This window comes from Monopterus albus, unplaced genomic scaffold (genome assembly GCF_001952655.1).
Source record: "Monopterus albus unplaced genomic scaffold, M_albus_1.0 scaffold420.1, whole genome shotgun sequence".
Taxonomy (NCBI): domain Eukaryota; kingdom Metazoa; phylum Chordata; class Actinopteri; order Synbranchiformes; family Synbranchidae; genus Monopterus; species Monopterus albus.
In genome coordinates this window covers 6118-21854 of record NW_018128300.1, presented here as the reverse complement: position 1 = coordinate 21854, position 15737 = coordinate 6118, and the positions used below count along the sequence as shown (strand labels likewise).

The window sequence follows — 15737 nt, the reverse complement described above, 5'->3', positions numbered from 1 at the left end:
ACTGGAGTTCCTTTCCATAACTTCATCACCTGGCAGGATCAGAGGGCTGCAGACCTGGTGAAGTCCTGGAACAGATCCTGCACCATGAAAGTGAGTCTGTGACTGCTTTGCAATTCTGTTGTTTGTATATTATTTCCTTTGATGAAAAGGGTATGTAGTCTAGAACATGGACTTTTTAATTGATTTGAAATCATCCTTGAATATACAGTGCTGTTCCTTACACAGTATGACTTTCATTGTTTTTACCAAAACCTCAGGCACTCCGTGGTGTGATGAAGGTGCTGTATCTCCTGACCAGACAGAAAAGGTCGCTTGCAGCGAGTCTTATTGTCTTCTCCACTCAACATGTCACATTCCGCCTTGTCTGGGCCCTAACACACTACAAGAAGGTGTGTGTGTGTGTGTGTGTGTGTGTGTGTGTGTGTGTGTGTGTGTAGTCTGGCATTTAAACCAGTTAACAGATATGAACCTACACTGACCTTTGTAAACACTGCTATCTGTATGCCAGGCTGAACCACTATTTACATGGAGTTACAACATTTTTACAAAAATAAAGTGAATCCAGAAATAGTGTGCGCTGAAAAGCTAATACCACAAGTAAAGGTATCCCAATTATTTTTGAAATTAATCATACAGTTGTTTGGACTATAGTGATAAATGTTGATCATGCTTTCCTAAAGCTTGAGATGACCAAATCCAAATCAAATTCAACCCGCATAAAGTGGAGAGAAAAAGCAGGAAATCCTCACATCTGAAAAGCTGGAACCACAAAGCGTCCAGAATTTTTGCTTGAAAAATGACTGAAGCTATTAATTAATTATCAAAATATTTGCCAAATAACTTTGCCTTAATCATTTCAAAGGTTAATCGTGTAATTGTTTCAGATTTACCCCTTACCATCTACTTTTCCACCTGCAGCGGCTAAAGCTAGTACCTTTAAAAGTCAAGCAAATGCATGCATACAATCCTTGTCACATAATCCTGGTACTGTGCACAACATTTGTGTGTTAAAGGGTTCATTATGAAAAGGGGGGGGGAGCATGAAATTCTGACAGACCGGGAGAGACTGCGGCATCAGCACAGCCTCAGTTATTCACTTCTCTTTTCAGCCTTATCATTTTTCTCTGTTTTTCAGGTTTGTCAAGCAGTAGCTGAAGGAAACTGCTGCTTTGGAACAATAGACACCTGGCTCCTGTTCAAACTCACAAAAGGTATATTTGAGCTCACATGAATACCAATTTTCTATGAGCACAATTTCTTTTGTAGACAGTACACTAATATCTAATATTTAAGGTCAGTTTAATTTCATGCATTGTCTAATAGGGCTGTCCGTGGTAGGCTAGTGGTTAAGGAAAATGGGCGAATGCTCATACAAGCTTTTGTTTACATTTTGTAAATTGATTTCTTTCTGTCATGCAATCTATTTTAGGACAGGTCCATGCCACAGACTTCTCTAATGCCAGCTCAACAGGGATTTTTGATGCCTATCAGGTTTGGTGTATGTCATATTTATATACTGTTTCTGTGTGTCTGTGGTGTGAGTTTTTTTTCACATCCCTGTGATGTGACTTTCTCACAGATGTGTTGGAGTGGTTTCCTTAGCTTTCTTGTTTCTCTGCCGCTCTCTATTTTCCCCAAAGTAGAAAATACAAGGTGAGTTAACCATTTCCTTCAAATTACAACTCACTGTACACATGAATATGTCTTAGAATCTAATAGTCTTACTGTCTAGTGTATTTTACTCAGTATACCACAGTTTTATATGTGTTTTTTTTTTTACCTGTTACTCAGGTGTTAGTCAGTGGTTCCCAGTCAGAGGGTCAGGATTTCCACAAGGGATTGTGAGATTAAAGAGCAGTTCATGCTTTGCACATCTGCATGTCTGCTTTGGTTGAGTGACGTAATTTTCATCATCTTCCCAGGCCCGCGAGGGTCAGTGCGAACTCTGCGGACGTCCGCATGCAAGCCAGAAAGTTTGTGTCTATGCGGACGGTGCACACAGCAAAAGCCCCCAATGCCCATGTACTACAGTGCTAGGAAAACAGTGGCATACATGGACAGAAGGCGCAGCCTTGGTCTGAAGTATGAATAGGAATGTGAGCATGGACATGCACGCATGATGGTATGCGTGCATACCCTCATAATTACCTCACAACCCTTTAATTCAAGGGGTCGTGATACAATTACTAGGACAGGAAGTTTTTTTTTTTTTTTTTTATTCAGCTTACACAAAATGTTGCTATAAAATATTCTTTCCCCTTTTCTTTTACAGTAACGTATAGGTTTACTGTGTCATTGCTGTAAAACATCTAGGGAAAACCATCCTTAGATGCACCCTATGACAAGGGTCCCAAAAAAAGGGTATTGCTTAGAGTCAGAAAGAAAAATGATTGGGAACCACTGCTCTAATTGGATATAAAGTTCATGTTTCAGTGTATTATACGCTCAAACTGTACCAGATCATTTGAAAATATCTGCATTGCCTCTGGTTTCTCCCTCACCAGCCATGACTTCGGCTCCACAGACCCATCTATCTTTGGAGTGCCCATTCCCATCATGTCACTGGTGAGTTGTCAAGGTTTTGACATCACACAATGTTTTTTATGTGATTATGATAAAGCAAATTAATCATTAATGGCGACCTTCCATTGATGCCAGAGTGTTTCAATCGTTATGTTGTAAACAGGGCATTTGTCTGGGGTGTGTAGCTGCTGAGCAGCAGGGAACGTGTCTTGTGTTCAAGTGTCTCATTCAGTTGAAACTATGTTAAAAATGTTAATATGATACAAATTGATACAGGCCTTAGTGCTAATACATAAAATGTGACCTATCATGTATCTGCTTTGTAGTAGAGGTTAAAAACAAGCAAGACACAAGGAATGAATTGAACCAGTCGACATAAGCTGTGATAGTATTGTACAGTATATGACTTTGGTCTTCCCATAGTGACATTTTGGACTATGTCTTTTGATACATAAACATTTTCAGTGTTGTTTAGCTGAGGCTAAACCTGTTTAGGATTCAGTATTTTCCTTGACGCCCCCTGTCTGTAGATGGCAGACCAGCAGGCAGCCATGTTTGGAGAGTGCTGCTTCGATGTTGGGGATGTGAAGATCACCATGGGAACTGGCAATTTCATGGACATCAACACCGGGAACAAACCGCATACATCTGTACAAGGTAAGGTGACGATATTTCTATCCACGTTTGTCCGCAGCGGCACATTACAAGCTAGTGTTTCTTCTCTCTAGGTTTGTATCCTCTGGTGGGGTGGAAGATCGGTGATGAGGTGGTGTACCTGGCGGAGGGCAACGCAGCAGACACGGGCACTGCCATCAAATGGGCACAGGAGCTAGGTGCGCAATGGGCTGTGTAAAATAGCTGTGGTTTTAACTGTAATTTGATGTCAGATTATGTAAAGGCGTTCTTTTGCTCGTTGTTTTGGTTGGCAGTCTGCAACTTGTCTCATCAATGCTGTTTTGAACCACAGCAGTGTCTGTTATCAGTGAAAAAGCTTTGATCAACCCACTGTACACTACCTGCGCCAGCTCCAAACAGGAGACAGCTAAAGTGAGCAACTAGGTGGTGGATATAACCAAATGGTTCCCTCAAGAGTTAGTGAAGACCAAAACAGAGTTAAAAGAAGGGGTGATATTGGACTTATTTTGGACAGAAACAAGACAGTGTTATTCCATTTTTAACACGTTCATCATAAGAGCTTTATAAGGCCATAATACTGTATATTACTGTTGTGTTTTCACTTTGTTCTGCTGACCCAAGTGACAAAGTAAATCTCTTCATGCTTTTGCAGTCTGTTCATCTTTAACTGAATACCTTCTTCTGAATAAGTCATTAACTGATAGATTTGTTGGGTGAAACCTGTGTGTGCTGATGCAGAGCTCTACTCTGATGTCCAAGAGACCAGCGCCATGGCTTACAGCGTCAGTGACTCTGACGGAGTGTGCTTTGTCCCTTCCTTCAGCGGCCTGCAGGTAGACGTGGCTAAGTGAAAGAAAGAGTCATTTATACACAGTTGGTATTTAGTATAATGTGAATACAAGTGTATTCACTCAAAGCAAAAACCTATTTGTTGCAGCACATATATAGCATTTATTGATATTTAACCATTACAGGCATTTATTTGGATTTTTGTTTCTTTTTTCTTGTGACATGCTTGTCTCTCTTTTCTCTGCCCTCCCATTGCTGGCCTTTGTAAGTGCTCGTCCTGAACGTTTATCATTTAAATGCAATGACTTTATTAGAAATCTGGTTTCTGAAGGTTGTTTAATCGAGAGCTATGTATATCAGCCTTGTAAAACAGCGGAGCTGCACTCATTCTGACACGTGTGTGTGTTCTCTATCCAAAGGCTCCTCTGAACGATCCCAAAGCTTGTGCTTCATTCATGGGCCTCAAGCCTTCAACCACCAAATGCCATCTGGTCCGTGCCATACTGGAATCTGTTGCCTTCAGGTGAATCATTTTGAAGAGAGTGCGTCTGTTTACACTTTTGCACCGTTCTTTCTCATTCGTGCTCACTGATATTCTGTCTATGCACGCTTCTTTTTCTTTGCAGAAATAAGCAGCTGTATGACACCATGCTAAGAGAAACCAGTATCCCTATTGCTAAGATCAGGTACAGTCAAAAAGTATGTGATTATATAATGTAGGTTTGCTGTATAGGCAAGAGAGACTCAGGTCAGGAGGGACACCTCTTTGAATTTCCAGCTTTACGCTGCAATATCTGATCATAGGTTCTGGATGTTAGCCAGGAAACTGGGTGTAACAGAACCATCTCTTGTGTACCCTGTCTCTTCTAATGCAGTTCAGCTTTTATTGCCAATCCATTATAGGTGTATGTTTCTCTGATAGTGTTACAGTAAAGCATGTTGCAGTGTAATTGAGTGCTCTGTCTTTCTTCCCTCCCGTTTCAGGGTGGATGGGGGTGTTTCTTCCAATGACTTTGTCATGCAGCTGACTGCAGATCTGTTTGGCAGAAAGTTAACCAGACCTGAACACCGTGAGATGTCGTGTCTGGGGGCTGCTTTTGTTGCTGGACTCGGAGTGGGTACGGAGAGGCGCCTTCACACACATGTATATGTTGTGTGCTCTTTAAATCAGTTTAAACCGATATAATTTACATAAAATATTTCTTAGAGTTGCAGCTCTTTTGGCTTTTCTCTAAAAATATAAGGGACATCGTCAAGACATCAGGTTTTGTTTGAAAAGTTATTTTTGTTCTTGCTGACACTGGCAGCAGCAGCAAAATGAAATGCTGCTGTTTGGTCTGTGACCTGATTTCCCTTTAATTATTCATATTATGCAATGGGATTGTTATACATTAGTCAGTGATTTATCAAATCAGATAAACAAAAAGGGTGTAGTTTTGTAACAGACCAAAGGTAGGTGTTGTCAGTAACTGAATGCCAATGTGATTCATGTTGTTTGCATTAGCATTAGTGCTTGGAATTTCATTTCTCCACCACTTTCAGCCTTTGATTAGCAGTGGATGTGGTAGAATAGACTCATCTGTTTCTCACACAGTGCCGATTTCTGCATTTACAGGATTTCCTGTGTAAAACATGTGTTTGTGTAAATGCTGTTTCCCTAAGTCTTCTCCGGTCTTCATCTGTCACTGCAGGCTTCTGGAGGACCCGGGAAGAGCTAAAGAAGGTGCAGAGCGCCAATGAGGTGTTTTTACCCCACGGTCAACCCAAGGAGGGTGCAGGCAGCCAGAGTCGGGAGTACATCCCTGTCCTCCAGAGCTGGGAAAGAGCTCTCCGGCGTTCCATGAACTGGTACAGCAAGCCTTGATACTGTGTGCACAGGCAGCGAGTTCCAGGGTTTGACCAAGGCAAGAGATGGAGACATAGGTTTTGAGTGCATTAAAGCAGACACCTTTTAAATAAACAGCCATCAGTGGTGTCTCAAAATGAGTTTAAGGGTTTCCATTCCATCCATCCATTCATTTTCCTCCGCTTATCCGGGACCGGGTCGCGGGGGCAGCAGTCTAAGCAAAGATGCCCAGACTTCCCTCTCTCCAGGCACTTCCTCCAGCACTGTTGAATCCTGGACCAGATGTGACTTAGACCTTTAAGGGGAATTGGCCATTGATATTTACAGTTGAGAGCAGGACTGTGGGGAAAGGTCCAGTGTAGGTCTGATCCAGGCCAACCACATCACGGTTTTTAATTGCTGACCACATATAGGAGTTACTCTCCCTTTACTTAAATTCCTTACACTGTAGTTGCCACATCAGAATTGACTTTTCATTCATTCCTGATCTCATGTCACTGGTGTATTTTTCCAGCTGGAATATTTGATAGAATATTTTCCCACAGGGGGGCACTAATGACCAGCTTTACTGATTTTTAATTTATGAATTTGCCATAGCAACCACATACCACATTTTAATAAAGAGCCACAGAATAAAATTATGTATACAGAATCCACTTTGGTAGGAAAATAAAAGACCGCTCTGTTTATGATGCCTCATATCCAAAGAGGTCCACAACAGTGTCAGCAAACACTTCAGTGTTCATCTGTTTCTTTGTGGCATTTCAAGAACGTGTTAGTCCTACAGAGACATTCTCATATCAAAAGGTATCACATTTAGGACATTTGGAGCAGCTTCATCAAACATTATATGCTCTAAATCTCAAACTTAGTGCACTTATTCAGCATGAGACGATTGTTTAAATGTGACTGGAACACAAATTAATTGCATGTTTTTCTCTTAATACGGGAATTTCACCAGATTTCAGTATAACTTGTCTGATGTAGCTCAATCAGTAAAGAACTGGTTGTCAAATGTTAACTGAGAGTAACATAGGATTTTATGGGGACTTCATTTGTGTGTCAACACACTTGTGATAAACACCTGCATTCTCTGTTGTGTAGGAACAAACTGATCAGGGACACAAATATTAATTGATAGGGTAATGAATGCACAAATTTGTGGCTGTTTTCCTTGTTGGTCTGCATTGTGTTTACAGTTAAATTGTCCCAGCTTTATGAATTTCAGCACCAAGGGACAGCCATGTTGATGTCATATGAAAATGTTTTGACTTGATGCATTCTGAAGGCAAAGTTAACTGTTCTAATTATGTCAGAATTAAATGTGCCTACACTTATTGTATGTGACCTAATCACAATTTACTGTGAATCTCATTGTTTGAACAGGATTGTTACATATTGTTTGCCTTTTTCATCACTGTAACTGGGTTCTTTCTGGTTTGCTTTACTTTGTTATGCAAAGTGTATAATGCTGAAATTAACCATTTTGAACCAAATGACATTTCAAGTCAGCATGTGAGATTTTTCTAACACTTCTTGAATTGCAAAAACCATCTTAAGACTCTGGGGGATAAAAAAAAAACAAAAAAACAATACAATTATCTAATCATAAATTTTGTTACCAAAGTCTAGAAAATGTCAGGTACTTTGTGAAAGGGCTAATATTAAAAACATAAATTACCAGCTGTTGCCTGTGGTGACTTGATTGTGTTGTGCTTACAGTACATGTCACCGACAGGGTGAGAGGGCAGATACTGCCTGAAGGGGTTTTACCTTGCTGGTCTTTGGTTCTTCTTACCATTGCTAACTCTGAGAGACGAGACAGTCCAAGTAACTTCAAAACAGTGCTGATTTATTCAAAGGATCACAGGTAAAATTAACATTACACGCTCAGGCATCTTGCACCTCCAAACTGCTCACAGGCAGATGTAAGATGAAAGACCCTGAACCCACCAGGCCTGTACATTATATCCCCTCGGTTGGGCTAGCCCCATACTACACAGAAACGTCAACCGAGACGTCTCTGTTACCAGCTTTGCAGCTGGTCATAGCAGTAGTCAAAACATGAAGCAAATCAATGTGTGTGTGTGTCTGTTGATTAAGTGGTGTGTAGCTAAAAACATTCTCACAGACGTCTAGTGACATGTCATGACATTAAACATAAGAACATATTATGGCTAAGGCTACAGTTATACACGTCATTATAATAATATTAACACCCTGTCTGCTGACAGTCATCAACTTTTCTCTAGTTATCCTTGACCAGATGTACCCTGTAGAAACTCATAAGCATGACTAAGCATTTAACAGTCTAACTAGACATCCTATCTCCACTAAACATTTCTAATACATAAAGTATCTGTCCAATATCTATCTGACTAAAAATACCTAACAACCTCCACATGAACTCCAGGGAAGCGCTGCTGTCTTGTGCCTGGGGAATCATCAGAAACACAGACTACTGGATGAATGCAGAATTGCTTCAAATCAATGTGACCAATCCTCACTGTGAGGGTTGCTATGGTAGCTTGTGGATGGAGTGACTGAAAACAAATGGGGTGTGTATTCCTGCTCATGGTGCTGGTATGGTGAAGGGGGTGCTAAGTGAGTGCATGGAAAGGGGGTTTTTCTGAACAATGGGAAGATTGTGTGCTTGTTCTCTCACAGAAAGAGTAGAAGTGAGTTTTGTGTACATTGCACAGATCCATACCACGTGTGAAGTCCCCCTCCACTCTTTCTCTGGTCTAACCGTCACTTTGAGCTATCTTACTCAAATGGACAGGTTTTCGTGGGGGGGGGTGCCAGTGGGTTTAGCTTGCAGTGGGGTGCCTTCACAGAGAAAAATGTGCTAGAGTGAGTGAGACAGACAGGACTAGCCCATGGATCAGTGCTGCCAGCTCTAACACTAATCAGTAAATTGTGTGTGCTACTATTGTGCCTTGTGCCGCATTGTATGAGTTGTGGTGGACCCTGCCTTGCAACAAATTCAGTCTGACAGCAGAAACTGGATGCAGTGCGACCACTACTCCAGTCCCCCCCTCCCCCACAGAGCCGAACCCTGCATTGAGGTCATTATGTAACTCCCTCTTCTCTTTGCTGTCTCTCTGTGACACACTGAGTGTCAGGGGGATTTAAGCTTTTGTCATTTCTATTTTTCCTGTGTCCCAGTCCCTCCCCCTGCTTCCTAAGCATCTAACTCATCTTTCAGTTCAGTTAATTCAGCACAGCGCACACATGCACATGTTGCCAAAGATGAAATGAAAGAGAATATACTTGTTGAAGCTAATACCCCTGCTGTTCCCTGTTTGCCTTTTAGCTCATGTGTTCACAGTCCAGGCTGTATCCTCTCTCTCCATATACTGTATACAGTATGTTTCAGTAGTGCTCAATTGCCATAGAAACAAGGATTGGCAAATGCCCCAAATGTCTGTGCTCAACCAGTCACAAATAATATCCTGATTGGCTTGAAATATGCTGATTAGTACTGGCACATAATGTACTTCAGTATGACAGCGTTTGTGTGTGTTGAGTGACAAGCAGTGCATCTATTGCTGTGGAAATACACTCCTGCCCATTGGATTGGTTATTCGTGACTCAGTGCAGAAGACTTGTATGCAGAAGAGCTATAATGAAGCTACAGTAAAAAAGGATTATGTGTAATATAGAAGTCAAAAATACCTTCAGCAGAGCTATAGCTTCAGCATAACAGACGCACTTTGAGTCCTAAAATCCTTTGGTTCCGCACTGAAAGTGTCATATTTTTGCATTTTTCTTGTGTTTGTTGAAGGATCCCACAGCCTGCAGACAGTTTATATGAAATGGAGATCACAGCGCATTCCTAAACGCATGTAGCCATTATACTGTCATTGATTGTAAGAAAGTGTGCGCTCTATTTATAATTTCTGCGCGTAACGTTGCGCCTCCGTCATTAACCCATGTACATCCATCTGGTCGCGCCGCATCAGCTGTGTGGACGTCACAGATTTTTTTTTCCTCTTTCCTCACCTTCCCCTTCTCGTTTTTTTTCCATCAGAGCATCTCTGTCCTTCTGCTCTCCCTCTTTCTACACCGCCCACTCCTTCCCAACCATTGATCCGACCACTCACCGCCGCCTCGCCGGCTTCTTCGCCTCATTACATCGCCCGCTTGCGCTTTTCTGCATTTTTTAGGGAAAAGAAAACGCACAAATAATAATAGACCAAATAAAACATCACCATGGCGGGCACCGAGGATAAAGCGACCAACAAGGAGAACGTGTCTAGCTGGAAGGACTCCTTCTATAACCCGAGGACCGGGGAGGTGCTGGGTCGCACGGCCAGCAGCTGGGGTAAGAATCCGAGTCATTTAGTGAATATGCTTTGACATTCACGGGGCTTATACTGCACCCCATCTGACGTTTGCCTCTTTCCATTTTCAAAGCGTTAACAGATGTGTATCTCCTGAATATATAGCCAACCATATATTTCTGTGGATGGATTAAAATGACATATAGATAGTGACTTAGCTGAGGAGCCATCATTGGCCTACATGAAGGTGTAAAGGAGAAGACTGTACCAAGAGCCTTACCAGGATAAATGATGCCATCAGAGGTGTGCACCGTTCTCTCTTTGCTGCAGAGGCAGAAATAACCAGGTGATAATCAATCATAACACCAGAGACTTTCTAATTAATATTCATCATCTTTCAAACCCAGCTGATAAAACCCCTCATTATCTAATCAGGTAAGTGTGCTGCAGCATTCCTGAGCTGAATCTATAGCTGATCAGACCATAGGCTACATTTTATGTAATGATTCCTCAGTTATTTCCAGAGTCAGGTAGCACATCTTCCCCAGCTCCTGTAGCCTAGGCTGTCAAGCTTCCTGGGCCCCTGTGCTGCTGTGCAGTGGGATGCTCCATTGCAGTTGCATGGCCGCCCACATTAGCATGCCTGTCAAGGTCAAATGGGATTCCCTCTCTTCTCTTTGCCTCTCTTTCACGCACTAGGCAGGTGCATTGTGGTATATGATTGAAGAGGAATGAGAGAAAGGGGGCTATACAGCAGGAAGCTGAGGAGGTCCATCTCTCTCTCTTTTTTCTGTCAGCTTAGAGGGCATCCGTGCTGTGAAACCATTTTGAGTCAGATGTTTTCATAAATGTGGTTCCGTGCTTTTCTCCTGCTTTGGATAAATGGCGTGTTTTGAGCACTGCAGCATCATCCCTAAATCTTACGTGACTTGAAAATTGAGGGCCCCTAGTAAAACATGGCCTCATGTTTGTTAGCAGGGGAGTAGCATTTCCCCCTTGATCCAAAATGGTTTCTCTCAAAGGGACAGTACACTCAAATGATAATTTTCCTCAGCCTGCAGATGAGGAAAAATGAAAAAAGTCAGGAGGCATTTGTCTGAGCCTGTGTGTGGTTAAAGCTGGTACTGTATTTAATTATACACAATGCCTCTCTGCTTCCTTCCCTCATGATTTACTTTCTATTCTGTTTCTCTAACTTTTTCCAGCCCTCATTTTGTTGTTCTACTTGGTTTTCTACTGTTTCTTGGCTGGTATGTTCGTCCTGACCATGTGGGTGATGCTGCTCACTCTGGATGACTATGTGCCAAGGTACAGAGACCGAGTTCCCCATCCAGGTTAGTGTCCGTCAGCGTGCAGTATCTAACATGGGAGGAACGGGGGCTTTCAGCTACTTTCAGCACTTCTCTTTGTGGCATTCATTATTCATACTCACACCAACAAGATGCTGTCACAATAATGCGCTACATTACAGCTGCTTTTTGTATCGACCTGTTTTGAAATATCTTCCTGTGTGATATCAGCAGTGGAGCTGGATTGAGAATGTTTACTCTCCAGGTGTAATTTGAGACAAACCTCAGCTGTGGCTGTTCATTGGTTTGTGTTGTCGGGATCAATTACTGCTTTACTTTACTTGTTGTAGGATTGGTGATTCGTCCAGCATTGGAAATCTCATTCAACAAATCCAACCCACTCACGTATGTGAAGTGCGTGCAGGAGCTGGAGACCTTCCTACAAAGTAAGTGCACTTGGTGATTATACACTGATAACTACAACTCTCATCATCCCAGATCCCTTTCTGTTGATTACTGTCATATATCTGAATATATCTCTAGTGTATCTCTCTCTGTCTCTGTATCAGGGTATAATGATACAGAGCAGGAGAAGAATGAGGACTGCCCTCGAGGAAAGTACTTCATGCAGAACGAAAGCAAGGAGATGGCAAAGAAGGCTTGTCGCTTCAAGAGGGGCAACCTGACCTCGTGCTCCGGCCTTTCTGATACCAGCTTTGGATATTCTGAGGGAAAACCCTGCGTGCTGCTCACAATGAACAGGGTAACACCTGCTTTCACTGAGCTGGTCCCTCTCATGGTTTTTTGAAACTTAAAAACTGTCTCCATGCATTACAGATGTACAATTTTTGTCATTTTATTCCTTTCAACCTTTTTGTTCCCCCCTTCTTCCAGCTTCTGATCTAAGTTTGTCGAGTCCCCAAAGTAAAATGAATAGTTGGATTAATATCTAATCTTGGTCCCACACACGTAATAGCTTTTCTACATCTGTTTCTCCTAATAGTCTCAGCCTTTTCTATTTTCCTTACCTCATAGATCATTGGCCTGAAGCCCCGCGGGGAACCCTACATCAACTGCACAATAAAAGTAAACATTTCTGTCCAGACTATACATGTGCTAATTGTTTGTATGTATGTTTTTTCTTTTAGTTTCTGCCATACAAACGCACTGATAACCATAATAGTCTCAGTATTTTCTTTCTGTTGATCTTTGTTTTTTCCTTCTTTTTGTTTGTGTCCAATTTCTTTCTGCATGCTGTCACAGACGGCTTTAGGGTAAGATTAAATATGTAAACTATCAGGATAAGGCCAGTAGGAGTGTTAACACTTGTTAATATATAACAGGTCATTATGCAAGTGCCTCTAAACCCATCCTAGACCCATTTTCAAGACATTTTAATCTAACTGGTGTAAATTTTAGCCACAAATGTCACTTTGCAGATTAAAACAGAACAAGTTTTGCACTTCATTTAGATCTCTCTACTAACAGAGAGTCATTGCTTTTCCTTTTTTTCATGTCCTGTCTTGTGAGCTTGAAAAAATGTCTCATTTCATATGATTTAACCGAATAAAATGCATTTCATTTAGTATCCGGTCTGCATGGACTGACACATGATCTTCTTTGCAGAGAGATGCCCAAATTGAAATGCAGTATTTTCCCAATAAGGGGCTTATTGATTTGATGTATTTCCCCTATTATGGAAAGAAAGCCCATGTAAGTATCTATCCCTGGTCAGATCATGTTCACTAACATCCTCACGTTGGTGTAATATTGACAATATTGTCTCCTCCCTGATGCAGGAGAATTACACGCAGCCCCTGGTGGCTGTGAAGCTGCTGTTCACCAAGGAGGAGTACAACAAGGATCTGACGGTGGAGTGCAAGGTAGAGGGGTCTGACCTCCGCAACAACGACGACAGGGATAAGTTCTTGGGCCGTGTCAGCTTCAAGATCAAGGTGGTCGAGTAAAACAGAAAGTGAGCAGTTAAAGGAAACCTGATGCTGAAGCTGCCCACATTTGCTAAGGATTTATGTTTTAAAAAAAAATTTAAAAAGGAAGGAAGTGTCAAATACGTCACAAAGGCAGCATTTTGGGATGTGGCCAAACCCTCTCTTGCAGATTAGTTTGGTTCCAGTAGGAAAGCCAGTTACAGATAGTGAATGCTGCTTTGATGACTTCTCTGACCCTTCTTTTCTTTGCGACTCCTGTTGATCTCTTCAAAGATCCCCAGAACAAGACACAGGCTCCGTTCCTCACCACTCATACTTTCATTCACCTCTTGCACTGTTCCTTCTTCACTGAGTATATTTCTATTTTAATTTTTTTAGTATTGGTCTGATTAGATACGGTATAGCCATTGCAACCAAGCCATTTGAAGGTGTTGTGTAATTGCTGATACAACTTTTTTAAAATCTTTTTTAGATCTTCCTGCTGTCAGGAAGAGAATGTTGTTTTCATCTCTCCAAACTGTATGAATGATACTAATTATAGCAGATGTTGAAAAGATTTTTATCTTTCTGTATAGTATAATTGAGAAAGTAGAACATTCATTCCAACACATCTCCAGAGTATTATCACACCACAAAGACTCCATAGCAACGTACCTTGATAATCAAGTATAACTATTACATCCCTGTATATGAAATGCCAGTTACAAAGTCCCTTTTTACATATAAATACATTGTGATCCGTACCATATTTAGGGAATTATAGATAGATCTTTGTGTTGTGGTCTGCGTAGCCACAACCAAGTCTTGTGCTGTTTGTCTGTCTGTCTGCATGTCTGTTGGTCTGTCTGCCCATCATGCTGTTTACTCACCTCCACACTGCAATAGCGAACATGTGGGTGAGCCCTCCAGGACTAGATAAGTTGTCTCGCTCCACCTCACGGGGTGCAGCGTATTGATGGTGGCTGAGGCAACACACAAAAGGTACAATGTAAAAATAGCTTCTAAGGCAGAGAGGCGCTGGAAAAGCATTGCAAAAATAAAAAAGTTCACTGTAACTATGTACTGTATATCTTTACGTGATCTGTATATCTATCTGGGTCTCAAAGATTGTTTGATAGTTTTCTCTCTTCTTCAGCCTATTGATCTGATTGTCTGCCAATCTATTACTCTTCAATATATATGTATGTACACTAGCTGCCATATTTACTTAATTCACACTGTATTTTTGTCACAAAACACAATGTCTGTGCACTGTAAAGAAATAATTTAAGCAAAGATTTACAGGAAATTATTTAAAGCTATGTTTACACAGTCTTAAAAGGAACCCACATTTGAAAGAAAAACGTGTAACATCTCTTCAGGGTGCCTTAAGACCTGATGAAATAAATTGTGGAATAAAAGTGATTTTGAAGAAAAAAAAAAGAATTTCTTAATTGGCCTGTAGCTTTTTCCAGTGGTGGGGAAAGTATTAATTTCCTTTACCTAGATGAAAACACCAGTACAAAATATAAAGATAGTCACAAATACAAAGTTTGAAACGTTACAAAGTGTGGTAGCAAAGTTATTAAATCAACAATAGCAATGTACAGTATCGGGGCGTAAATAGCATTTTAATGTTAATTTACTCTTGGTTGAAGAGTTTTTAGTTATCACCACTTTATATACAGTTTAGTCAAACTGTTCCATTCAGACCTGTCCCAAAATGTCACAAGAATTGGTTTACTGCGGCAAAATGTGTATTCATTTTTGAACATTTATGTTTGTTTTTATACTGAAATATTGAAACCTCTTTTGGCCTGGAACAATTTTACAAAAATGTATCCCTCTGAAAATAGAAAAAATGTCTTGTTTTTGGTGGCACTGCCAACAACTTGTAGACATCAGAAACACCACAAGGGGCCGAAACGTGACACTGCTGCTTTTGTGAGAGGTTATGTAAGAGGCCTGACAGGTTGGGGACCACTGATTTAATCTTACTGTATATGCATATATGTTTTTATGTACAGTTAGAATCTTAATTTGTAAAATAACATGGCTATAATAGTGGAGTAAAATGTACCTGCCTTCCCTGAAATGTAGTGGAGCTGAAGTATAAAGTAGTGTCTAATTTACATACTCAAATCAAGAACATGAACCTTAAATTTCAGTTACAGTAAGAACATTTGAATAATCGCAGATATACTGTACACCACCGGTGTTAAATGAAATAAACTTTAGATCATCTAGACACACAATTTAATATGGAAATTAAACGAAGGACTCTCTAAATGGCTATTTAGAAATAAAATGAAACAATATATAATACACAAGATTTTGAAATCATGGTTGTTCATGTGCTTTATAAATTGACAGGCAGATTGAGTGAGATTGTGTCTTGGCAGTCTTTTGCCATGAATCTGTAATCACTCGCTCACATTCC

At 40.9% G+C, this 15737-nt stretch overlaps 2 protein-coding genes across 2 annotated transcripts in view; both read left to right on the top strand.

Annotated features, from left to right (window-relative positions):
• gk5 (glycerol kinase 5) overlaps nt 1-7471 on the top strand; it is a 9873-nt gene extending 2402 nt beyond the window's left edge. Inside the window, exons 5-17 of the mRNA XM_020586766.1 lie at nt 1-90; nt 258-389; nt 1136-1211; nt 1430-1491; nt 1580-1653; nt 2505-2565; nt 3054-3180; nt 3252-3356; nt 3898-3992; nt 4368-4471; nt 4575-4634; nt 4933-5066; nt 5640-7471. The exon at nt 1-90 is cut by the window's left edge and continues 3 nt beyond it. Coding sequence (XP_020442422.1) covers nt 1-90; nt 258-389; nt 1136-1211; nt 1430-1491; nt 1580-1653; nt 2505-2565; nt 3054-3180; nt 3252-3356; nt 3898-3992; nt 4368-4471; nt 4575-4634; nt 4933-5066; nt 5640-5812 — 1293 coding nt within the window. The 3' untranslated portion in view covers nt 5813-7471. The remainder of the gene's footprint in view (nt 91-257; nt 390-1135; nt 1212-1429; nt 1492-1579; nt 1654-2504; nt 2566-3053; nt 3181-3251; nt 3357-3897; nt 3993-4367; nt 4472-4574; nt 4635-4932; nt 5067-5639) is intronic.
• Nucleotides 7472-9566: 2095 nt separating this feature from the next.
• On the top strand, nt 9567-15731 carry LOC109951970 (sodium/potassium-transporting ATPase subunit beta-3). The gene is made up of 7 exons (XM_020586769.1): nt 9567-10121; nt 11286-11414; nt 11720-11815; nt 11939-12132; nt 12405-12455; nt 12996-13082; nt 13169-15731. Exons 1-7 carry the CDS (start codon nt 10010-10012, stop codon nt 13334-13336), a joined length of 837 nt encoding a protein of 278 aa, XP_020442425.1. The 5' UTR covers nt 9567-10009; the 3' UTR covers nt 13337-15731.
• Nucleotides 15732-15737: the final 6 nt, after the last annotated feature.